The following is a 26,788-nucleotide window of genomic DNA, read 5'->3' as shown; positions in this document are numbered from 1 at the left end:
AATGTGTTTGGGGAAATTGGCGTTTTGTGCACTTTAACAGAAGAGCTAAAATGATTTAAGCCTGTGATCTTGACTAGGACTACATATGCTTCATTATAAACCTTATGACCTCTGAGTATGTGTAATCAAAAATAATATTTCTCCTATGAATGATGATAAAACCTACAGTTTATAAGTGCTACAAGGACCATTTGTGGGCTTTTTAGCTACAGGAAACCCTGTGTTATCAGGTAACATACTGTAACTTTTATTTTGTTTATTTGGAAGTGATTGGGTGCAATAAAAACATTAATATTATCAATGCCACAGTATAAATATTACTCCCACACAGTTCAAAAGGCTTCTTCCACGCAGAGCCGACAGAGTGCAGAACAAATTAAGAGGCTGGTTGAAAAAGGTGTCATTTGCTTTTTACAAAAACACAGTTGTTTCAAGTAAAAAGGGTAGGGCAGCAACTAACAATTATTTTCATTATCATTTAATCAAATTATTATTATCTTAGAAAATATTGAAAAATCATAAATTCTCTAAGCCCAAGGCAACATCTGCAAATTGCTTGCCTTTATATTCAGGCTGCTTTGACAAAGACTCAAAATCTTCACAATTGAGATGCAGCAACTGGAGAATGTTTGTCTGTAATTACTGTAAAATATGAAACAAATAATAGACTAATCATTTCAGCTCTTCAAAAAAGAATAACTTGTAGAGATCTGGTGTTCAGTGAGATCTGAACTTCCAGCTGAATGTTGTCGTTTCATGTATGACACAGCAAATACCATGGAGTTCAATTACATCTGCAGACCTTTTGTCAGGTTGTTGCGTATACAACATACACACACTCATAACAGAGTAATGCACGACAGTTCATCACTTTTGCCTTGTAAGAAAAGACTTCCCACACACTCTGTCAGAGCCACAGGCTGTGCAGCAGAACTAAACTCCCCTGTGTGCACAGTGCTTGCTGACTGCTTATATTCTGTTGCACATTGCACATGTTCTCCTCTAAATTGACGTGTGTGTGTGTGTGTGTGTGTGTGTGTGTGTGTGCATGCATCAGGCGGATAGGCTTGTTTGTGTGTCTCTCCATATCCTCCACGTGACCACTCTACGGGCAGCACGGTTCCTCCTGCCCATCTGTACCACAGACCCATGTTGGTGATGTAGCAGGAATTAACTGTAGGATAAGGTAATTAAATCTGCCAGCAGCTGTCTAGTTTGGCTGGTGGGTTAATTGGTAGCAGGTGGATGACAGAGGTGCCAGGAAGCATCTTATAAAATTAGGAAGAGGTGGGTTTACTGTAGGATTTAGCATAATCCTAAAAACAGACATAAGGAGTTGAGGTAAATTTTGGCTAAATAACTTCCAATAATCACACCTGGTTGTAGGAGTATAATATTTTAGATCCAGTCACATGGAATACTTAACTGAATCCTAATGTAAACTTTTTTTACCCTGTTGTTTATGTATTGTACTGAGCTTTGGCGAGGCCGACAGACTTAAGGTCTGTCTGCGGGTACGTAGGCTTGTGTTGATAATTTCACCGTCACAGTCACAGACACTGAGCTGTTATCAGCATTCATCATTCTTTGTCAGATATTTGTAATACCTGTAATACTTTTCAACTCTTATTTGAGTCTCTGTATAAAATTGTTCAATCAAAAAAAGAAAGAAAACGGGAGGAACATTTATTAGCCCCGCTCCTGCTCTGCAAGGGTCAAAGCCGAATCACAAAGCCATAAACACACAGAGAAATTCACGGTCAAATCGTTCTGAAAATGAAAATAGCTCGCAGTTGTGTTGCACGACCGTGGCATTAACAAGATCGTGTCAATAAAGATTTTAGATTAGAAAGGTAATGGTTTGGAACAGATTAGAAATGAACAACTCATTTAAAAACACGCAAATATTATTCATATGATCTTCCAAAGTGTTTATGAACACAGATTAATTCTTATCCAAATGTCATCGTCATTATAAAGCTTGGCCTGCAGCGGCTCCGTTGTCATTAAACAGAGGTTGTGGGCCCATTTGACAAGATTTCCCTTTTTTGGTTCTTTTTTTTTTTTTTTGTTAAATTCACTTCTTGTTGTTTACTGTCATTGCTGCAAATTTATGTGACTTATTTCTGGCTTCTTTAAGACAAGCTGAGAGTTTATTTTTGTGTGCAGAACTGTCCTAAGGCATAACTGAAAGCTGAAATTCAGTGTTGTTGCACGTAGCTTAACTGAGAATTACAATATTAGCATTTCTCCTACATGTTGATAAGTTGCATGTCAAAGTTGCCTCAAATCTTTGGAATCAACCTCTCCTTCTGGCCTCTAAGATGAAAAGACTTTTGTGTGCTGATTAATGCCAACCAACCTGATATCATCTTTTATCAGAGCGGGGCGGATGGAGGTGAAGGCTGGTGCTGAGACTCACCTTCCCAGGTTGATGACTCCTCGGGGGATTCCTGTCGGCGTGTTGAAGGCAGGCAGCAGCTTCTCTCCCAGCTCCAACACCTTATTCTTGAACAGCTGGAGAGAAAACACAAAGGAATGCAACTTGTAAAACCTTGTGAACTGACAATCAATACACCTAAAACTTGGCTGCGATACCATAAATAATTAGAAATATGTACTAAAACTGCAAAATAAGCTAATAATGTGAAACATAAGGCTTGCAACAACAGAGCTCCAGCAAGATTAAAAGCAATCTCATCGATGTAATCTACAACAGTCCATTTAAAACCGCACTTCCTTTCCCGTCTCCACCGGCCAGACTCTGAGTTAATGTATCATCTTATGAGCTGGATTATCAGTCACTACATCTTCTTTAGCCAGTGGGAACAATGCTTGGGGAAAAGAAATGAAGAAAGTGAAGTAAGATACTAAAATCCACACAATGCGAGAGACGTGTGAAGAGACAAAAGAGGTCAAGGTTGCATTGCAGAGGCGAGAGGAAGAGAGGAGATTCATACGAGAGACAGAAAGCCTGGGAGATAAGAGAGAGCGGAGAAAGTGATTGAGAAGAGACAGACATGGTGTACAGAGGGAAAACAGTCTAGACAAAGACAAAGAGCAGTCAGAAAGAGGGAGTTTGTGAGCGTGGCAGCAGTGTTGAGCAGTGAGTCAGCAGAAAAATTGAGGAGAATGAAGAGAAAATGGAGAAAAAGAAATTGCTGTCAAATTGCTAGAAACCACTGTCCTTCACTATGAAGACAATGTTACCACTGCAGGCTACAGGTAGTCTGAAAAATAGTGACATAATATTGACTTTTTGTTGTGCAAAGTGAACAAGTACTACTGTTTAGTTGCTGTTAGAATACATAAGTTATTTTTTTTTAGGTCTGACACTGACACTAGATTATCATGAAGGGATCACAAAATGTTGCCATACATTCAGTAAGTTATGCTGTTGTTTTAGCCTGTATTTGTTTACATTTTGGCAAATTTGCACCATTAAAAGTGTGCCGAATTAGCTATAAGCACATCCTGTTTGCAGTGAATGCATTCATGTACAGACAACTATCACTGGATTACTCTGATGCTGAAGAAATCTCGGTTAGCTGTGTGTCACAGCTGCTGCTCAAACTGTTGATTGTGTTGAAAACTGGGCCAAACTACAATAACTAGTTAAGTTCCAGTTTGTTTGTTTTTTACGACACCTGCATTCACCTGTCCCCTTTCACCTCACACAGTATATTTTCCTCACAGTTTGAAACCCTCTGGAATACATTCATAATAATGTGACCTACGTTTTTTGGAAAATAACTTCTTTAAGCCAGTCTTTTCTCATTGTTTAGTAAATTAAGTCCAACGAGTGTACATGCATGTTACAGTACATACATGACATACACTATTCACAAGTCCTTTACACCCACTCTCGTGCTTTGACACGATAATTTCACAGCCCATAGCTTCAGCGTCCTCTTTAGAACTCACGCATGAGCCTTTGCATGAAACTCTCATGAATATTATCGCTGTTCAGTCGACCCCCTTGGGATCTTTGCAGCTTTATAAAAACACTGTATCTCAGACTCTCTCACTGCTGGGGGTTAAAAAATTAAATAAATTAATAAATGGATGACTGAATAAAAGAACAAACAGACTAAGTACTGAACGTGCAACTGCAATTTCCAAATGGCCTAGCCATTTGTTGTGCTTTATGCAGGGCTGTTAATAAGATATTCTTACAGATGCTGTCAGAGGATGTTTGCTGCTGTACATGAAGAGCGCTTCACACACAAAGTAGCATGTTGGACATGATCCTTCATTATATCCAAACTGTTGATGTTTAGGGTTGGGTGCTGAACCTCAGTACTTTTTAAAGGACTTAAAGTATAAGAACCATCAAAACCAGCACCAAGTATCAAAAGCATTAAGTATCAAACGCTGGCAGTGAATGATTGGTGTTTGATCAAATATTATCTGATTTAAATCATTATTTTGCTAGTAGACCACAGACTATTGTATGATCGAGTGATCAGTCACATTGGTTGGATGGATAAACATGAGAATTTTCTGCTTTTCATTAACATAATAATAAGATTTCTTGTTGGTCAGACAAAAACTATGAGATTTACTGAGATCACATCTGGCTTTAGGATACTTCGAGGGACATTGTTCACGGTTCTGCTCTGATATTTTTGTAGACCAAATGGCTAATCAAGAAAATAATTGCTTGATGCAGCCAATTATAGACTGTTTATTTAGGCATCACTGCTTTGTATTGAGACAGCAGTGATGCATTTGAGAAGTCAGACTTTTTCTTTAGCTGAAAAAATAAAAGGCTTCTTTAGAAAACCTGTTTACAAGTTGTGGTTTTGGTCTCAGAATTGATTGTGTTAGTGGGGAAAAGATGCTCTGATATTTTTTGTGTTTCTATCAAAAGCTCCCAGTAATCTGCTTACAGACTACTGTGTCCAAGTAGTGGGATGGGACCAGGTTGGCATTACACAGTCACTTGTAAATTCTGGTGTGTGTGTGTGTGTGTGTGTGTTTGTGTTACGCTCTCTCTCGAATCCTCAGGCTCTCTATTCTATCAAAGAGAGCACTAATGATCCTCCAACTGGTCTAATCTGTCCTCGTCGGTTCTTTCTACCACCACTGCTGCTCAAACAAACCAGAAGCCCACAGGCACACGCGCACACACGCGCACACTCTCAAAGCAGACACACTCGCAGTTCAAAACAAACACATACACAGACTTGCCCTCCTTTTAGTGTTGTGCTTGCATCTTTTTGAATTTCACTATGAAAATGTACTTTTGTGTATGTAATCATGCACATTAAACGAAACAGACAGTACAGCACAAACAGTATATAACACTAGCTTACAATGACTTAGAAAAGGAGTTTGCTAATGTCAACAAACGACCAGTTCCCGACACAACACAAACTCATGTTAGTCAAACTACAGTCTCGCATAGCCAGACCTGTTGCTGCACTTTGTTTTAGCACTGTGCCAGTGCTGGAGAGTCAAACATATAGTATAGTCTTAAATATAGTTTATAGTCAAACTATTATAATGTAATTTATCAACATGAAGCCGGTGGATCTTGCTCAGTCTTGTGTGTCACATCACTGTTTTGGCTGGTGCCCAGGATACTTGCTTTCACCTTCCCACAGAGTACAAGCAACAGGATGCTGACTGCAGTTCACTTAATGGCCACTAGTGTCATTAATAACAAGGGTTTCCTGAATGTTACATACAGAACTTTTAACTAATAGACAGGCATGGAGCAGGGGCAGTTGATTATATTGCACTCATTTATTTTTGTTTGTTTGTTTGTTTATAAATTACTTGATTCATTATAGTAAAACCCTTTTGGCTGGTATCTGCTGTGTGACTTACTGTACACAGCACACAAGCTAAACGAAGGGCTGTGTTCATAAATCTGTGTTCACTGACATGATGCTGGTCTCTTGTGTCACACTGAGAGCCACCTCCTGAAGCGCTACTGTAACTGTTCTTTGTTTGTTTGCACCGTCTTACTATCCATCCAGTAATGCATCGCTTTCACTAAATTCCAAGATTGTTTAAGTTCACAATTTTGTTCTTTCTTTTTTTTACTTTCTCTACCTGACTGATAGGAGCCACAGCATGAAGGAACTCAACAAACAGCAACATTGATCCAATGTGACAGCCGACAGGTCGCTGTCTTTCCTTTCGATTCTCAGTAGGATGGCAGATAGGAGGCTGGACACAAATGGCTTTTCTATCAGCTCTTAACCACTGAAGACATGCATCAGACATGCAGTCATCTCTCCCATAGCAAACATCATCAGAGCCCAGCAGAGAGACGCATTGAGGAACTTTTCTTGGTCTGCCACTTCTGTTTACCAGTAAACCCTCTCATCCCTCACCTCCGGGAACAAGGTACATGAGAAAAAGGGCATCTGCACTCGTCCATACCAGCTGAATGTTGTCATTTTTAGCTCTCCATATGTCTGACTGTCAGAATACTTAAAGCAACAACTGAATGCAACAACTAAAATAAATGCATTGTATATTTTGAGAAGCATATTTCTGAATTAAAGGTAAAGGCTGGTGGTATTCTTTTGTTTTTTTATGTCAACTAATCCTGTGAAAAGACTAGGGCTGTCACGACATCAGATTTTCACTACACAATTATCATGGCTAAAGGAATTCATGATAACAATATAATTGTCACATTTACAGAAAATTTGGAAAAAACAATAATAATGTTATTAGTCACATTAATCTTTAACGTTGTTTATTGAGTGTTTTATTTCTTGGCTGAATACGAGCGTAGAGATGTGGAGAGAGTCTGTAATCAGAACTATTCAAAAGCATACAAAAAGAACTGATACACAAAAGATCCACAAGGCCTAACATCTGCCGTCACAATATTAATATTTCTGGGGTTTTTTTCTTTAAATATTACAGTTATGGTCCATACCAGTTTACTACGACACAGCTAGAAAAGACCAAAATCAACATTTTAGTTCGTCTCTCAATACTTTGCTACTGAGTTATCCTGCCTGTGGCTCTCAGACCCCGCTCCATTTTCCCCTCTGAAAATCTAAACCTTTAAAAAGTACCAACATATCCTCTATCAACACATCTTGCTACAATTATTGTGGCCAGGAAAAGAATCGCAGTACACTATATTATCATGTCTTTGTGAAATATTACTACTGGAGCTGAAATAAAAAGAAATGAAATAACTTCACTCAAACACAACAGAAATACAAGCAGGTTAGTTTGCTAAAGGTTTAGGACAGTTGAATGGGAGTTTAACTTAAAATGCAGCACAGTGTCTGTCTCTTAATTATATGCATCGGTAGTATTTATGTTTGTCACAGTAATGACAGTAATAGAAATTGTCGGTGTTGTTGCCAACAGTGCGTTTCAGCACAGTACTGTTGCCAGTTTTTCATAAGAGAGAAGTATTTCTGTTATTTAGCTTAATTATTAATTTATTGCAGGACTGTTTTATTAGACTGCATTCATTTTAGCTAGGTGTATGGAATAAAGTGGTAAACGAGTATATATTACAACCAGTTTACTGGAACATCCCTAAACAGTAGTCAAACAGGCAGAGATAGTGTATTTACTGGGAACTTTTCTGTTGTATTGTTTGATTTGGTCGTTTTCATAGGATGTGTTAACAGTATGTAAAATATAGAATATCAGCAGTCTTATCACAGCTGTCTTAGGCTGTCTTAGGCCTTTTCATCTTCACATGTGGGACACATTCTCATGCCTGATAAGACAGATGACGGGCATGGTGAAAATATAATGTGGCAATCAAATGACTAAATGTGTGACTGGTCGCTGATGTGTGTCAGCAGCCAGTGAAGAGCTTCATCGGCTGCACAAACCGATTCAGTGTGCCTGATCTACTGAGTAAAAATGTGGGCTTTTAATGTGAGAACAAACCCCGTCTCTTTTACACCTGCTATCACCACCTCTTTCTTCACATTACAGAGATATAGGAGCAGGAACCCTGATCTGCTGAAGATGAGAAATTGGTGGCAAGCACTGTCATGGAAAACATATCTGCAGTTTGAAGGCACATTTTATCTCCACTTCAGAGGACTGTTTCTGGTTTCATTGAATTTGTCCTCTACTCCTGAGAGCAAAGCACATGCAGAGTGCATGCATAATGTCGTCTTGATAAGTCCAGCACAGTCACAGTTATTTTCATGCAACTGGTTGTCTCTGTACGAAGAGTTCACTAGAAGTCACTTCGAGTTCCTACCTTTCATAAATAACGACCGAACCTAAAAACTTGGTGGGTGACATTTGGAGAATCTTCTGATGTTGCCTTGCTGAGAAAAAAGGCATTTTCCTTAGACCACAGATAAATAATTCCTATTTTTCAGCTTATGAACACAGACCTGCAAACTAACCTCTTCTACCTCCGTCAATATCTTTCACCAACAAGCAAGTCCACAGTCATTTTCTGATCACCTTTTCCCTTTGTACTGAATGTCAGAGAACAGCTTTTACTCTTGAAACCAAATAAAAAAAGCAAATGAAAGGTTGCAGAGATTTAGATCTGGCCACAAAGGAAAAATAAAAAAAACCTTACACTGAAAGCTGAACTGTCTTTACTGGCATGTGATTCATAGACCCATAGAAAGCTTGTGATGGCAGTGATCACCTGTGGGATTAGCCGGAGGAAAAAGAAAGAAGTTGCCATCTGTGATATTTGTGCCATCACTATGTGGGCAAACAACATATCTGCAGTTCTTTGTATGCTACATTGCTTAAGTGTACTGTAGGGCATAATTAACAATTGTTTTCATTGCAGACTAAACTGCAATATTTTTTTTTTTTTTGATCAACTGTCAGACCAAACCTCAGACAACAGATATTCAGTCGTTCTTATTAAACAGAGGAAAGAAGCAAATCCTAAAAAAATGAAGCTGGATCTAAGTACTGTTTGGTATTTGTGCAATCGAAATCACTTAAACAGCCCATCGCTAACACAGTTTACCTTATAGTAGATATAGGATCTAGCTGGATCTAGTTTACAAATATTCACAAACCAATTTAAATTACAGGAAGAGAGGAGACCAAATAAATACTATCTAACCAAATACTAAATTAAAAAGTCAAGTCTTGAATCTCAAATTGTCGTTTCAGGCTTTTAAAAACTGAATAGCATTTCATTTCCCTCTCTTTTCTCACTGCGCTTCTTCCTCGAGACATAAATCCTAAAGCCCTAAAACAAATCATGCTATAAAGTTACAATGATTAATTGTAAGCACTTCAACCAAGAGCCTTATAGTGAGTATACAGTTTGAACAGCGCCCTGCATTTGGTGTCAGCGTGCAAGATTCTTCCACTTGGAGCTTTAAAAAAACATTTAAATAAATTGAGCAAATAACAAATAACGCTGAAACTGGTTATTGTGTTTTCCACAGTAAGGATCGTAACAAAAACCAAACACGAGAATTATTATGTAACCCTGTGTGTCTGCATTATAACCCTACTGGAAATCAATGAAATCATTTTTACTTTCATTTAGAGATATAAATAGAAAAGCTTATGAAACATGTTTGCACTCAGCCTTGAGAGGATGAGAGAGATTTTTTTTTTTACAATATGTTTTCTATGGTTTGAGTTAAGAAAAATTTATGCACACACCCACACACACATACACATAAACGATAAAACATGTTTCAAGGACCGCTGCTGGCTGGAAGGTTTCATTCTGCTGAGGCCATTATAAGATGCTCATTTGCTCAATGTGAGGTGACCAGGAAAAAAGCTGCACCTGGTTTGTTTAGTTTCTCTCCCAGCGGCATTGATCATTATTAGGATCCTTTTTCTTTTCTCTGCAGCTTCATGGGCACGGCAGGGGGAACACAGGAATACTCAAAGAAGCAGATACTCCACTGGCATCTCAGTCATCAGGTGCAGTCATCATGATTGAAAGAAATATTACAAGTCTTGGCTTCAATCATCTACCCCAATATTTATACCCTTTCAGCTAGATTTGACAAGACTGACAGGAGGAGACCTTTTCTTGCACATTGATTTCGTTCTTCATTTCACAACCTGCTGGTGTGAGCTGACTGTGAAGCAGAAGAGCCCACAGGTCGCAGCTCCAACACTCGACTATGGTTCAACATGTCTGAATCTCAGTGAAATATTCAAGTTTAAAATGGGCAAGATAACAGAAAGCCTGTGGTGTCTATTGTTCTTTGTACTCTCTGCAAACCATTACCAAAGGCAGTCTAATGATTGCAAATTTTAAAAGGTACATGTTATTACTACTGGCATCCGTGCCAGTGAATTCATTGTGCTCCGGTTTATTCCACAAGGCTGCAATTTTCTGCCTGCGACACACGGTGCAACGTCTCAATCGGTAAAGCTGGCAGAGTGACATAGATGTCTTGAACGCTGTCTGCTAAGTAGCAGCACGCAGCCTCACATCAGCCTCTCACTCCTGATGTCAGAAAGTACTCTGCATAATTTATGCAGCATAGCATCGCCTGAGAGCGAGTAGGCTAACATGTTAAAGCAGATCCAATAAATTAGACATTAGGACTTCTCAGCGAACAAACGCAGCGGTAAAATGTAAGTACCCACCGAAGCCCAAATTGAAAAACAAACAAGTGGTGGCTGCTCAATCAAGCCCCCGCTGGAAAGGAGTAGCTCTAAATTAGTCCACATTACAGCTATATTGTTAAGCAATGTTCATCAGCTTAAATGTTCTCCTCTCAAGTACGAGCCGCCCACCTACTCTCCCCTACTACTTCCCCTACTACCTACTTCCCCCTCCCTTTGACCCACTAAACTGGGCTTATACAAATGATTTCACCGTTTGCTGACTGCTGCTACTGTATAATACAACAGTTGCTGTTATTTCTTTCCATTCAGCGATGCAATTATTGTGCATATATACGCTCTGCCTTGTGCCTCAGCTCTTGATGTTACCCTAATTACTATGAATATGAAAGTACATCATTATATCTGTCTAGTGTGTCAAAGCCAGGACAAAAAAACAAAACAAAACAAAAAAACAGAACATCTTGTTGCAGAGGATTAAGGATGCTTGTGAAGATGTGGTTGATTGACTGTTATAAACATAACTGGTCATTATTGGGATGTTTCAGTTTCAGTATAATCTTTTCATATTACTGGGTAGCCACCGAGTGGCAGTGTATGCTTCAGTTTTTCTATGGGAAATCAGATGGAACTGTTTGTTGTCATCTAAAGCTGATTGTTGCGTGCAATGTTATTGCAATAACCACGCATGAAATGAAAGAGGAGGAAACCCAGAGGGTAGACGTAATATCCAACTGTTAAGAAAATACATGGAGATCAGCGTGTTTCTGGAGATCTCCGAGCTACCTGTCGCAGCAAATCACTATGAACAATTGTCTCTGCACCTTGAGAGATAATAATGTTGGAACACTGGACCTCGTCAGCTACCCCTGTGCCACACACTCAACACTACACACTAGAAATATAAAAGAGCCTTCCTGTCACATAGCAACACTCTTATACCTGTTTACGCTCTGACGGATGTCATACATGATCAGTCCTCCCTGTAGCAACAGACCAGACAGGCCCGGTGACCCATCAATAATTCAACCTACAATTTGCCCAGTGCCACAACATCTCTGCCATCATTACCGGGAAGAAGAACAGCAAGAAGTGGGGGCTGATGGGACGCTGAGAGGAGCAGTGGTTGGCGAAGATGTCAGGTCCACTTCTCATTAGGGCCATGACAGAGACTCCCAGGCCCGGTGTAGGAGGACAACAGGCACCTCCTGGCCCACTCAGCCACACAGAAGAGCTAACAGGTACATGGCTGTGTGGGCACAGCCAGACAATACTCCCCAAGAAACTGGAGGAAATCTGAGAGATCTTGTTAAAGTCTAAGAGATAAAAACTGTCTGAGACTGTCTGTCAGTTGGAAGCAAATGGCTGAAACATTCCAAGACTGTGTGGGTGATGGATTAAACTTTTCACACACTTTTTTTTCATATCTTGTCAGCAACTTGCAATCAGCAACAGAACAGAAAGTCAAAAAAAGTCAAAAAGTTTAATGTCAGCTCTCAGATGTCTTGAAATGGGTACAGTGAATATCATTGATAGATTAAGATGTAGGGGCAGCCTGGCGGCCTAATTGTTAGGCATACCACATACACACATCATCACCTGGTTGATTCTGGTCTGGGATCTTTGTTCCATGTCATACCCGTAACCATACCCAACTGCCTCACAAATAATACCTGTACACAAAAATACCAACACTGTGAATCTGTACAAAATCGTAGTACAATCCATCCGATAGTTATTTCAGTTTGAACCAAAGTGGTGGACCGGCCACACCAATATTGTTATCCCTAGAGCAATGCTAGTAGCATAGCTAAGATGTAAGATATGCTCTCTTCCAAAGACAGCACAACCAACATAATCATCCCCGGCTGAGCCTGTAGCAGAGCAAAAATCAGACATGACAAAGAAGCAGTGCCTTCTCCAGTGTAAGTGGTGCCAACGGAAGTGTACAGAACAGGAATTCATTTCTTGTTTTATACTGTTAAAAAAAGGTCCACACCTCCTCCTCCAACATATCTCTGACTACTGGACAATAAATATACTGCAAATACCTGTTGTTTATTCTCAGAAAGAGATAAACATAATCCGTGTGAAAAGAGCCCGCGGATTGCATGAGGGTGTTAATGAGATTGGAGGAACACAATGCGATGAGGGGGTGAGGATAAAGTGTAGAAGATAAAGCAGTCACAGCCTCGGTGGGAGAGACACAGAGGGGGGGGGGAATGTGGGAGGTTTGAGTGTGAATCTTTGACTGGGACGAGAGGAGGTGAGGCGAGATGAGGAAGATCAGATTTGGGTTATCTGTGTGGCCTAGTGTGGAAACTGTGGTTCAGCTGGCAATATGAGCAAGTTGTTTGTGTGTGTGTGTGTGTGTGTGTGTGTGTGTGTGTGTGTGTGTGTGTGTGTGTGTGTGTGTGTGTGTGTGTGTGTGTGTGTGAGAGAGAGAGGGAGAGAGAGAAGTGGCGCTTCTTTAAAAGCTGCTGATGGCAGAGCCGAGCTTCAAAGCATCGCCTGCCTCATCAAAGGCTCGACTCAGTGAGGGATATGGCCACTGTGATGCCATGCATGTGGGGGAGCCAGTGTGTGTGTGTGTGTGTGTGTGTGTGTGTGTGTGTGTGGAAGCCAGAGAGAGGCAGATGTTTGTCAGAAAATGTGTTTATGTCCTCTTAAAGCGTATGTCTCTACTGTAAATTAAGATGCCATACAACATGCTTTCAGACAGGAATGTTTATAGCATGAATTTCTGCTGCAGGAGGTTATTTTGTTGTCAGCAGCTGACAATGAATAGGAATGTGGCGGAGAGGTATAGTAGTGTAAGCAGAGTGCACTTGGGAAGCCAAGACGTGCTGTCACTTATGTCAGCCCAAGAAGCACATGCAGTGATTTAACTCCACTGTTTCTCTGAAGTGAGATGTGTTTGGAGTGAAGTTGCTGCCCTGAGTGACAAAAAGTCTATGTTATCCATCCCTCTTAAAAAAAAAAAAAAAAAAAAGCCTACATAATCACCAAGCCTCCATAGAGTCTGAAAATAAAAGGCAATTCAGCTTAACACAGTGCACAGGCTGCTTAGCATAGATAACCACCATTCAGACCCGCAAAATTTCACTGCTTCCTCAAAAATTGAAATGAGTAAGACACTCCAGAAACTCAATTTCACAAGTTCTTCGAACAGGGTAAGAGCAAAGGCAGTGGCTCTCTTCTTATAATGATAGACGTTTCATCAGCGAGTTGTAATGTCATGTATTTCAAAAAAGAAAAAGAAATTATAGGCATACAAGGTGAAACTGGATTTTTCTTGATTAAAAAAAGGAGGGATGTTGTGAAGGGCTAAAAGGTCAAAACTATTTGCAATGGTAATATATACAATTATACTGTACCTTTGTTGATGTTTTATCTGTCTCACGCACTGATGGGTCTGAGAGTGGGAGTCGAAACAAAGGTGTTACAGTGCTGCAGAACTCATCTGGAAATGCAGAGGCGATAGTTTGAATGTGTTTTTCTGGCACACATAAATTAAACACTGCCTGCACTCTCGCAGACAAGGCGGGAGTGTCAGAAAATCGCGCAGACCTGATTGATCGGAGAATTTAAAATCAGGGTCGCGTGAAGTTCACATTCAGCTTCCATATCAGACGATTGCACTTCAAACCTAATAGGAAAGCTGATACTTTTTCAGCAAACACAAATTCTATTGATGAAAGAGAGCAGTTTTGCCATCCACTTTTAAGTGAATGTGCTGTGATGTCCTGTGCAATAAGAACATGTTTTGTGGCATTTACCTTGGCCTCCCCACATTGCACCACATGCCTTTCCATCTGAAATAGATGGTGTGATAATGCTGAGAGCGTTTGGTTTTTCACCACAGCAAAAGAAATAACATTTCTGCCGACCACAAACCTGCTAGCAGGTACATTTTCTAGATCTGGTACATCAATCTGCTGATGCTGTAAATGTTTTAGTGAATTTAAAAAAAAAAAAAAAAAACCTTTCAGCAACAAGCTGCTTGGTCAACAAGGTGGTTTACTGAGTGTAGGGAAGTCAGACTTTCATACAGCAACAGGGCCCGGGGTCAAGCGTACTCAAGTGTCCTTGAGCGAGACACTGAATCTGTCTGTTGTAAGGTTGCATTTCTGCAGCTGATCTTCTGCTCTGAGGAGAAAATTGAAATGACAAATTCCCTGCGGGCAACAGCGCAGAAATACAATAACGGGGAACATCAGGTGAATTCGGATAGTGAGGCAGCCCTTTCACATGACACACTGTGTATACTCCTAAAAACACATTAACCATAGTCATGCCTTGAGGCTTTAGTCCGCTTCTGTTTAACAGCACTACAGAGGCATTGCTGATGAAATGCCATTTTGCCTGTGATCTAAAATGGTAGTTGTTGCAGCCTATATCAAATCATCCCTTTAGGATATGAAGCATATGGTGTTATATTCCTCTCAAACTTCCATGAGCTGGATGATGGATCTTCTTGATTCTTTCAGCACCAATCTCCATCCATTCGGCTATGATCCTCTATGAGTCTACCTCAGGGACCTACTTAGATGGCAATGCTTTCTCCTTTCTGATTGGCTTTGCAGGCTTCCTGTTGCCGTGTACACACTGTTGCCATGGTCTCGGCTGAGGCTGCGCTGCAGTCTTTCACTAGCTCCATCTGTCTTGGGTGTCAGCTGGGTGGAAAATGCTGTGATTCCACTCATTTTCTCAGCGGGGGGTGGTATCCATCCTGCTGCCACTCCTCTGTCTCCTCGCTGGCACACATCAACACAATTCCTGCCTCCAGTTCAGGCTCACAGCTCGACAATAAAGAGGATTTTTGTTTGGGGTTGGACATGCTTCATCAATTTGAAGGCAAATAATGTTAGGAAAGCTGAACAGATTTGCTTGACTCTTGCCAAAAGACCCAGGTGCAGGATTCAGGCACTGGGGGTAAGGAAAACAAATACAGTACAGTACAGCTTGTCTGAGGCCAAAGAGAAAGGAGGTCACTCAAATCATCAAAGTGTTAAACCAGCTTAATTTCATAATCAAACCACTATGCCAAGCTGCTGCGTATTCCAAATTCCAGTTTCCTTTTATCCACAGGAAGGGAATTCCCAATATTTTTCAAATCTCTTCATACATTATGCTCACTTGTAGAATTGGGAAGTCTGCACATGTAGTGGCTGAATAACTTCAGTTTGACCATATCAAAAAATAGCAGCGGAAACATGGGCAGTCCTGGTAACAATGGTGCTGTACTGACTGTGTGCCCACTGAGGCAATGCCAGAGCAGAGCCATGCTTCAGGGCATAAGGCTCGTAGCTTTTCCACCTGAGATTAGTACCAGTAAAACTGTGGTCACTGGGCCCTAGCCATTTCTTCTGGAAGATGCCAATATAGTTCAGTGCAGTTTTTTCTCAGTGTGTTGTTGGCTTTGTTGAAATGTCACTTGTGTTGCATGGGTATTCACACTTTGGTCAAATGAAGAAAAAAGCAGCAGTCAAACCACTAACTAGAAAAAGTAATTACACTGCACCGAAAAAAAAAAACCAAACAAAAAAAAAACAAAAAACAGCCACAAGCATGAGCAACAATATAAATAACGATGAATCATTCTGACATCCTTCTTCGTAACAGGATTGCTTGCAGTTTTGACCTGTCACAAGAACTGGAATATCTCCGGGCTTAATATTCTTACAAGATGGTGAGAAATGGTGTCTGATATTCCCAGGACCCCTTGATGAGCGAGGGCCCCCGGGGGTCATCTGAGGGATCCCTGTCTTGCCACAAATGTCACAGCTCATAGATAGTGCATGAGCTATTGATGCTAATTAAATGTTACTGCTCACCAAGCGCCAAGAAGAAGAGGAAGTGCAGGAGTAGAGGGAAAGGAGTGTGAGGAAAAGATGGAGAACGGAAAGGAAAAAAAAGAAATGTTGGTATGATGGAAAAAAAGAAGGGACCAGATGTATAAATGAAGGTAAGCATGAAAATCATGCAGATGCCATTTCCCACATCTAAAGGTAAAGTGAGAAAGTGCTCTCCTCACATATACAGTACTTCAGACCTCGCATGCCTGCACACAGCTCTCTAAGGCCGAGCAGGGGGGACATTCATCTGACATTAGTCTGCAGTGTTGTTTTTAAAAATATCAAAAATAATTTATAAATCTTTTTTTTTAATCAAAACAACAGAAATCATTTAATTTCCCCTTGAAAATTTAAAGTTTTATTTTATTCTCTATTGTGAAGCACTTTGTGTTTTGATAGCGACTCTATCAACTGAAACAGTGATGATTTTCCTGATGTATAATAACGACTGTTTTCAGGTCCATGTGCTTAATAAATGACCACAGACACTATCAATAGCGCCGCATAAAGACAGCTTGTTTGAAATCCTCTCTGATGTAACACAATCTGTAAAATCAAACCTCCTCTTTGCCGTGCTTTTAATTGACACATCTAACGAGTGGTGGAGCAGGCAGAAGTCCTAATATGCACACAGCTAATTAAGGGTGTGTCTACATCCTTAGGGGGAAAAGAGGGCCGGACACAAGCACATTTGCGTACACAGTTTTAATCATGAATCTAAACAGTTTTTGTGTCTCTGGCCCTGGGTTTTAAAAGAGTGGAGAAAGGGACAGAGAGAGAGAGAGAGCGAAGAGCGATGGGTAGCTCAACATGACAAATGCAAGACTGCCAAATTGTTCAGAAAGCCACATTTGAGTGCAACGCACTAAATCAATATCCTCTCTGGAACAGAACATATTTGTCAACCTGTTCAGATAAAATATACAACTATCCCTTTTTCCTGGCAGTGAGCTGGCTGATCAGACAGTGGAGGAAGAAAATGCTCACGGCTATAACCAATATTTTACAATAGCAATATATCAAATGACAATGTGAAAACGATGTGACACCTGGGCTTTACAGAGCTCTATAGCGAGTTTCAGCTCATTGTTCAGCTGTGCGGTCCATAAATTCACAGTTCTGGTTCATTCTCACAGCTCTCATTGTGTGGTTTTCAGATACGGCAAGCAGACGTTTTCAGCAACAACAACAAAAAAAAGGCACACTATATACGGTAATACTAACCCCAAACAGGACACAGTCACAGTTAGCAACTAGCTGGTGAACATACGTAATGGAGCATTTAGCAGCTAAAGAACCACATTTTCCTCAGGATTTGGTAGAGATCACTATGGAGACCAAAAACAGAGCTAACGGAGGGAGAAGACTGGACTCAATAAATTGGACGTTTGCTGGGTGGCTGAAACACGACTGTCAATGAAAGCTAACTGCTGGATCTGTAAATAAGTTTGCCATTTCAACTGAAAAGGATGATATATCAATGCCATGTTCACAGATTATTTCCACTACCTCCAAAGTGGCCAAAAAAAAAAAGAAAAAGTTATTGCTGGTTTAAATGCACAAACATGGTGAGCTCAAATGGACTAAAACCACCCACCAACATGCGAGCACTCACAGGCAGCCCACCGCCTGTGAGGAACATTACTGTTTGTCAGCTCAGTGTAGAAATGTGCACATAAAGAGGGAATGTGATGGGGCTGACCCTGACGGGCAACACTGAGGCAGAACACCACCAGGCAGCCATCAGCTCCCCACTCAGCTGAGAGACAGCTGTTGATTGCATCAGGAGATCTTCAATCGATGAGCCAGCACAAAAAAACTGAGGTGCATAAATGGTCAGACTTTAGTCTCGTAAGTGAGTTTGTATATGTGTGTGTGTGTGTGTGTGTGTGTGTGTGTGTGTGTGAGACGGGATTTGTCACATCTGAGTGCCAGTGTTGATATGCGAGTCAGTGGTTGGCCCTGGGTTGTGACTCAGATGTTTAAATGTTATTCATTGATGCATGGAAAACAATCAGCTTAGCGTAGCAGTACATTACCAATTATTTGCCGTTTTGTAACAACAGAGCAAATCCTGCAGAGAGGAGAGTGAATGTTTGTTGGTGAGGCTGCACTCGGAGTAGGCCATGCTTTAAACGGTCAGGGTAATAAAGGGAAAGTGTTCATTGAGGGATAGATGTGCTTATATTCTTTGGAAGGACACAGACTGACTTATCTGGACAAGTCAGTGCTTTGTGAAAGTCACCTTCGTGTGGAGATTTCACTTATCTAAGCCAATGTCAGCAGTAATCAAGAGAGTGCTTCATGCCGAGTGGCGTTTGTGAATGTCCAAGCCCAGTTAGGACACCCAGGCTTTGCTGGGACAAGTCACAGGTTCTGTCACCCTGAATAAGCCTGCCGTCCCCATCGAGCCTGAGAGAGCAGGCTGCTGGTCAGCTTGTATTAATTTCAGAGGGCTGCAGGGACTTGCTGTGTCCACAATGGTGACAACAGCAGAGCCAAGGTGTCTCCTGGGCAGGCATGCTGTCATTCCTGCCGCAGTAATGTCCACAGAGGAGGCTTAACATTCCTTATTTTTTTTCTTGTCCGTCTTTTCAGCAGCACCTGGCACTGCTAAGGCTTATTCCAAACCGCCGTGGCATGTGAGAAGAGCTCACTTGTCTTTGTAGGACCATGTGGGAGAGAGAAAAAGCAGGAGTGGTGGTAGCTGGCAGCTCCTGTGTGCACCCAGTTTGAGGTGGCAGATGTGTCACATTGTGAGGGCAGCTATACCTGCTTGGCAGCTGCGAACCGTCTCACCACGGCTCTGTTATTCACTTGCCTCCTCTTTCTTTCTTTGTCTTTCCCCTCTCAGCACAGCTTCTTAGACCGCTGATCTGCCAATTTTCCATTGCCTTAAACATCCCAATTAGCAGACAGACACAGAAACAACTTCACCGCTTGCTCAATCTTAAAAAGTGAAGCGGCCATCAGACGTTTGGATTCAGTTGAGTGTTTAGAGAAGTTGTTTTCACCTGTGGATGGCAATTAAAATGGCCTGAGTGTCTGTCAGCAACTGTACCTGAGCTCTCAGCTTAACAATTACAGCTTTATTATTTAAAAAGAAAGCTTTTTATCCTTTCCTCATCTCTTAGTTTTCCACTTTTATAATCTCACACTCTCTCTTAAATATTCCAGACACACTCAGACGCTGTTTTGTTTCTTGTGGGTGACTGGGTGCTTGTGAACGGTTCAGTAAATTTTTCTCTTTTCTTCTATTTTTTAATTTCTCACAGCAGGATTAGGTTACATTTACTAATCCCCTGAGAACAACTTGAGCATTTTTAAATTCAGTCGGGCTAAAGTTCTTGTATAGCCAACATCCTTTGCAGGACGCATTTTGGTTCTATTGTATTTCAGGGGAAACTATTGTGCTTTTACTTTTCTATATTTGTATGACATTGAAAGTTACATTACTTTTCTACATACTGTATTGTACACAATGAATGAATCGCCATCTACTTTCAATCCATTAGTGAATAAACTGAAGTAAAAAAATATCTACTTGTGTACAGTAATCACATTATTTGAACGTGTCTCCACAATAAATTTATCTGCCTCAATTTGTCTTTCAAGATACTACCACTTAATTTGGGAAAACAAAACAAAACAATCTTAATTCGAGGACCCACTTACTTACATGGAGCTTTCAGTCGCATTTCATCGTCTTCAGCAGTGGATGGAGTCTCAAATTCCAGGATAACTGAGCTCCATCCGTTGATGAAGACTGTGAGATGCTGTTGAAACCTCTGAAAAACCCTAGTGAGTGGGCCTTGAGATGAGGTTAGATTGGTCTACTACTACTCCCAAAGTAAAGAATTAACTTTCACAAACAACTGTTGGTATTTTTTATTGGGTATGGTCGAAACGGCAGAGCAGCCGACCTTTTATTTTAAGAATTAAACACATGTAGAAGTCAATAATTACATCATAACTTCTTGATCTTAAGTTAGAGATTTTTTTGTCATAATACATGTTTATTGTTTATTAGCTTCACCTTGACCAGCAAAAACATCAAAATGCCTTTGTTGATACACAGGTGATAGTGAACTGGTACTATGATATATTAAATACTATAACAATAATGAGTATCTTGATTTTTGTTAAGGATATTAATATGTGTGATAATAAATGTCTCTGTGGTGCTGCTGATTTTATGTGACTCAAGCATCTGAATATATCTGTCATCACTGCTGCCAACTCACCACATGTCCTGTCACACCTGAGAAAACCGACAAAAGAAATGAGGGGAGGGGTCAAGAGTTGGGGCATTGGAGAAACATTAGAGAGCTTTTTCCCGCCTTGGTTCAATACCTTGACCGAACGCCAGACTTGATGTCTGTGCTCCGTGGGCAGAATGCGAGGATATGGACGTTGCCAAAACACTGTTTGGCACAAAAAGAAAGCACTTTCCAGTCCTACTACACTGGCTCTCTGCCCAGTCACTGCTAGCCTTTGCTGGTTTCAGCCAGCTTCCCCACTTTGAAGCTGCAAGGACATTTTCTCCCCATGAACGTCTGACAGGCAAATCAAGACATGTTCCCCCCACTGAGTTACTATGCAGGTTAACTTGATCAATGCAATCACAGAGTTGGTGACAAAATCCTACTAAGATGAGGTTCATTAAGGTCCAAATTAGCATGCCACTTCAAAGGGGAGCACTGATTGGCTCTGATTGATATCATTATGAGAGCTGTGATTGTACAGCCATCGCTCTTTAGCAGTTGGCTGGAAAAAAAAATTAAAAACTTTTTTCTCAGGAAGAGAAAGGAAGCCTTGACCTGATATGAGAGCCGGGAGCTGAGTGGAGGTCACCATGTGTTCAATTCTTGGCTGTAATGAAATGTCGTGCTCGCTGGAATTGGCCCAATCTCAGCTTCCGAAAACAGTTTGAATGGTGGAAGAGGAATTGGTGGCAAATGAGCTCAAGGGGAGCAGAAACAGTGGTGGAATTGGCCATGGAGAATTGACGTGCACAGGATTCACTTTGAGGCAATGATGTGGAGGAAGCAGGTGGAGCCGAGAGGAACAGTGGTGATATATTCTGCTGTTCCCTGGGACGTAATTACAGGTCAATAAAAATGATCATGCTGGAGGTGATGCTGATTCATTTTCAATTTTAATTTTGAGCATGACTGTTCATTCTTTACACATCTGCTCTGCTAGACCAGCAGTTTCCAACCTGAGCCCCACATGCTTATTTTTTTTATGACTTTTCTCTCATTTTAACTTTTTCAGTGACTCTTTGGAAAAATTATTTTACACCATAAAGAACTATTGAAAACTGTGTAGAGGAAAAACTTGAGAAAGGATCCAAAGAATCCCACACACTGTTGTGCTCACTTTAATAACAGTGTTTGGTCCTCAGGCCTCCATCAGTTTAAATTCATGAATTTATCATGAAAGACAGTGTGCAGGATTCTTAGGCTCAAGAGTTTTTCCTTGTGTGTGAAATAATGTATACTTTAAAGTACCCCCCCCCCCCCTCACAAAGGAGTTTCACTTATTTTTACTTTACGTGAATGTTGTTGAGGGGGGAAAGTTTCTCTGTGTTTACCTTGAATCTGAGTTTAAGGAGTGTATGTACAAGCACGATTTTGAGACAAATCAACGACTTGCTCAGGTTTAGTGAAACATTGTGGTTTGAGTTGAAATGAAAACTTTGCTAAGACCAGTGGAGCTTTGTTATCCTGGTTACAATGACAGACAGTTAAAGTTAGGAATGATTGTGGCCATTTATAAAAATAAAAAAAATCGGTTGAAACTGCTTGCACAGCTGAGCTAAAATCTCATCCATCCCCGTCTCCTCCCTGTATCACCTGTGCAACACCTCAGGAGTTTTCTAAACCACTTTTGTCCATATCACAGTGAGATTCTGCTGACTGGATCCAGCTGTGTCTGTCTACTGTGAACTTTGGTCATATACATCTTCTTTTAAAGAAGCTGCAAGTTTCATATTTCAAGGAAATAAAAAAAACAAAACAAAACATGATATCAAAGAGCTCAAAGAATCTGATCTTTCATGAGGGTACAGAGATGAAGCAAGATGCCGTCTTGTTTGGGATGCTTGACACTTTTGAAACGTCACAATGCGAGAGAGAGAGAAGGGAAAGTGAAGTCGCCGCTGGCAGAGAGTTGTCCCGGGGCATCATGGGTAGACACATTCGATGGCTGCCATCCTCTTTCATGCAATGTGACTACATCAAAACAAATATGCCCCGTCTCTCCGCTTCCAGTTCCCTTCATCTTGTATAATGCTCTGCTTTCAGGTTGCCATGGATACAGGTAGACCATATGCTATACAGAGAGGAAAAAGGGCTCCACTGTGAACTCACTTTCGCTTTTCACCCCTTTCATCATCAGTCCTAGTAATGTAAATCTCTAAGACAAGTACTTCTGGGAATAGCAGTGACCATTATGATAACTGTTGTCAGAAATCCTACTTTCGCTGCACTAATTACGAAAATCCAGACTGTCACAATGGCTATACTCAATTATTTTTTCCTACAGCTGCAGAAACAAATTGTCCAATTATGGCTCCAAAGCAGACAGAGCACATAAATGTTATGTATTCATCTGACTGCAGCATACCATATCTCATGCTCAAAGATAAATCGAGTGTTTGCTGTGCAACGACGTGGGCTGATCACTGAACGAGTTTGACCCAGCTTCGGTCCTGTCAAACACTTCTTCCTGCTCAGTGAATTCATCATTTCCATCTTAATGGGAACATTTGACTGACACCTGCCATCTCCAGTTGCAGGCTCATGTCAGCAAGCACCAGAGCATTCAACACAAGAGGGTGTGTGTGTGTGTGTGTGTGTGTGTGTGTTTGAGAAAGACAGAGAATGATAGATGGAAAGGTGAAAGCCAGAATTACAAACTTTGTGTCCGGGCAAACAACTTAAGTATGTATGTAGGCCAATTATTCTCTCACTCAGTCCACAGAAAGTTCATTGACGATGTTGATCACACGACATATCTGCATGTGCTGTTTGTACCAAAAGTACAAACAGACGGAAAAGAAAACCCTCTTGTTTTCTGCTGCAAACGAAATTTAAACTGATGGCTCTGATATCTGTGTGTCTGATATCTGTGTATCATTGTCAGTTTATACCTATTTTAGAATTGTTATTTGTAGGCCTGTGATGAACAGTTACTTTGATTGTGAGTTAATCTGCTGATTCTTCTCTTGAATAATTGTTCAGATCATAAAATGGCATAAAACACCCAAGATGATTGTTTCTTTTCACGTTAATGACCAAATATTAAGTTCATTATCACACGAGACCAAGAGAGCAGCAAATTCTCACAATTGAGAAACTGGAACAACAGAATCTTTCAGATTTTTTCTTTAAAAATTGTCTTAAAATAATGGTAAATCAAGACACTTACGTTGAATTAATCCGACTAACTGACTATTTATTTAAGGACAAAGAATTCGTTTTTTTAGTCTTTTGTTTAATCCATTAGCTGATTTAGTTTGCAACTCTTTATGCAGGTCCGCACCTGCTTAAATGAAGGTTGAATAGAATAAAAGTAAAAGAAACCATTTACCATTTAAGCCATTTGTAAAGTGATAATGTCCAATGTTAACCTCCTCCAGTATTTAATGCTTATTTCTGTTTTATATCATTTTAAACTGAATACCTTTGGGTTTTGGACTGGTGGTAGGACAAATCATCCTTGACTCCGGGAGACTATGCTTGCTATTTTTCATTATTCTCTAATATTACTTTGGTAAATTATCATTTAAAAAAACAAAACAACAACAAACAATAATAATAATAATAATCATTAGCTGCAGCCCTATATGTGCATGATTATATGCATCAGGTTTAGGGAGGAGAGACAGAAAACTACCTTCTGCCAGGCTGACCAGCTTCATCTCCACAATAAAGTAATTTGGAGCAGAGGCTGGTGGGGGATGCAGAAAATGGGGAAAATGGGAGTATCTTATGACGGCATGTAATGGCAGATGACACTATCAGCAGAACCCTCTGTCTGCCGCTAATGGAGTGATACATAGGCCCATTTTCCTGTGTTAATCAGACCACACCGGCTCGAAACCAAAGCCATGCTCAATCTGTCCACTGGACTAACATTGAGGGAGGGGAGGAAACAACAGATAACAGCTAGTTACTGTTTCGATTTCATCAACTTCACTGATATAGATTCTTACTGAAACCTACTCCCAGTTCTTCACACTCAAAGCTTTCTACTGACCAACCTTTGCAAAGATGCGTTCAGAAATAACGCAAAGCCACTTTGCTGTGTTGCCTTATTTGTAAAAATGTGACTGCTGGACTGTTTGTGCTGTCTGTGTTTATTTGCTTCAAACAGCCAGTGAAACAACTGTCACAGATGTGTGTGGAGTGTGACTCGTTTCTCGTCCTTGTAATATTTCTCCTTTCTCATCTCGTCTCCTTAAGTGTTTGTGAAACACTTTCAACTTGGACAGACGTGTCTTCCCTCCAAATTTCATGCTGCCAAGAATGAATTTGCATCCTCTCACGTTCTCTTCTATTAATTCACTCGTATCACTTTGTCACTTTGTATTAAATCATGCCACGTCTGAATACACGTTAAAGCTTTGTTTATGAGGCAGGTATAGTTTCCTGTGACCTCAACCACTAAGGACTGTAAACTTCTCAGGGAGAAGAAATAGGTGAATACCAAAGAAACAAACTAATTTTTCAGCTCTTTCTACCACCATTTGAAACAAATGTTAAAAGAGAAGAGAGCTGATGAGATGAAAAGGTGCACATGACAGGTGCTTAATCGCAGTATAGGTGAACATCAAACTGAGCCACGCTTTGAAGCTCTACCCCCGGTCCGCCTTATTGTAAACACTGCACATATGCAGCAACAAAAGCAGCAAGATAAAGGGCAGCGTCATATGAGCAAATATCCCCCTTTAAGAAACAATAAGTGGGACTGAAAAAGCTTGTTACTGAGCTGAAGTCCCAGTTTTTACAAATTTGGAGATGCTTTTCACTACCTGACCCAATAGACGGAAAGAGGAAGCAGACAGGTAGACCGATAAATACAGGGAAAGAGTGTAAGATTGTTCAGTGCCCTGGAGGAGCTTTGAAATACAGATGGGATACAAATAATAGATTGTTCACTTCCTTCTTTCTGCCCACATGAAGGATCTTTTTTTTTGTGGGGTTTTATGGATTGTGTGTTAATGCTCTGTGTATTTCTGTTTGTGTGTATTATGTTTATATTTAGACATGTCAGTGTGCATCTACATGCTTAAATCTGAGCCCTCACACATTGAGGTTTTATTCGTCTGTACCACATTTGTACCCACTAAATGTGACACCCACCACCTGGCTACTGTCACCTGGTGATAAAATACCTTCCTGCAAAGATGACAGTTGTCCTACTTTCCAGAAAGGACCAGTTCTGGGCTCTCAGCAGAGAGTTAATACCTGATCTACACACCTCTCCCCTTGGGAACAGGCCCAGAACTGTGGGCTTAAGCCTGCATGCATATTAACCAATGTATCAAACTCTTTTTCACCCCCGACTGTCAGAATGCGCAATAATCCTATTTCGAACCTACTCAGAGTGATGGGTTCACTAACCCAGAGCCACCAGGGAGTATGAATACAAATCCTTTTTGTAAAGTCAGCATTCATCTTCACCTGTACATTACCACGGACAGGAGGAAGCAGAATGTAGTCTGATATGAATGTCATGCACATACAGCAGTACTTTTCCTAATAGAAGTAAGGCTTCCAAGACTGGCTTAAAAAAAGTCTAAGCAGGGACAGTAAGTGACCTACGCCATCAATTACCTGAAAAACTACTATTAAAACGGTCATGTACAAGGTTCATAGCTCCCAGTTGGAGAAAAGGGGTTAAACTGGGAGGATACGATGAGTAAACGATCAAACTAATGATCCATATGGAGAAATTATACAGCTACAAAGTAAATAGAGAGAGACTCAGCATAAGAAAACAAGAAAAAGACAAATGAGGGCTATATTAACATTAAACAAGCAATTTACGCATGAGAACTCACTAAATACTGTAGATGTCTGAGGGCTGAGTGTGATAAATGTTTGTATTAATGCATCAAGAGGGTTTTGCAGCAGTGCAGAAAAACTAAACTCATAAAACACAAAACAAAAAATATAAAATTTGAATAATGAATGGATGGAAACAATAAAAGTGACACTTGTAAGTGTAATGTAAGCCAATATTACAGCCGTGTGATAAATGACAACTCAGTAAGAACTGCAGTGTTAGATTTTGGTTGAGATTGTGCCAAAGAGGTGTTGACTCAACTGAGGCTGTAGGCTGGGTTGTGTATTGGTGTGTATTACCTTGTAAGATGTCCCTCACACTTG

At 40.5% G+C, this 26,788-nt stretch overlaps 1 protein-coding gene across 4 annotated transcripts in view; it reads right to left on the bottom strand.

The window, feature by feature from the left end:
- Positions 1-26,788, bottom strand: part of LOC130171589 (mannosyl-oligosaccharide 1,2-alpha-mannosidase IA) — a 183,880-nt gene that overhangs the window by 18,704 nt on the left and 138,388 nt on the right. For 2 of the 4 annotated variants that reach the window (XM_056379644.1, XM_056379646.1), the window contains one exon: positions 2,424-2,517. In XM_056379644.1, coding sequence (XP_056235619.1) covers positions 2,424-2,517 — 94 coding nt within the window. Of the gene's footprint in view, positions 1-2,422; positions 2,518-26,788 lie in introns of all 4 variants that reach the window. The other 2 variants (XM_056379645.1, XM_056379648.1) reach the window with 1 other exon arrangement.

The sequence above is a fragment of the Seriola aureovittata genome, chromosome 7, assembly GCF_021018895.1.
Source record: "Seriola aureovittata isolate HTS-2021-v1 ecotype China chromosome 7, ASM2101889v1, whole genome shotgun sequence".
Lineage (NCBI taxonomy): Eukaryota > Metazoa > Chordata > Actinopteri > Carangiformes > Carangidae > Seriola > Seriola aureovittata.
This window is presented reverse-complemented; position numbering and strand designations above follow the sequence as displayed.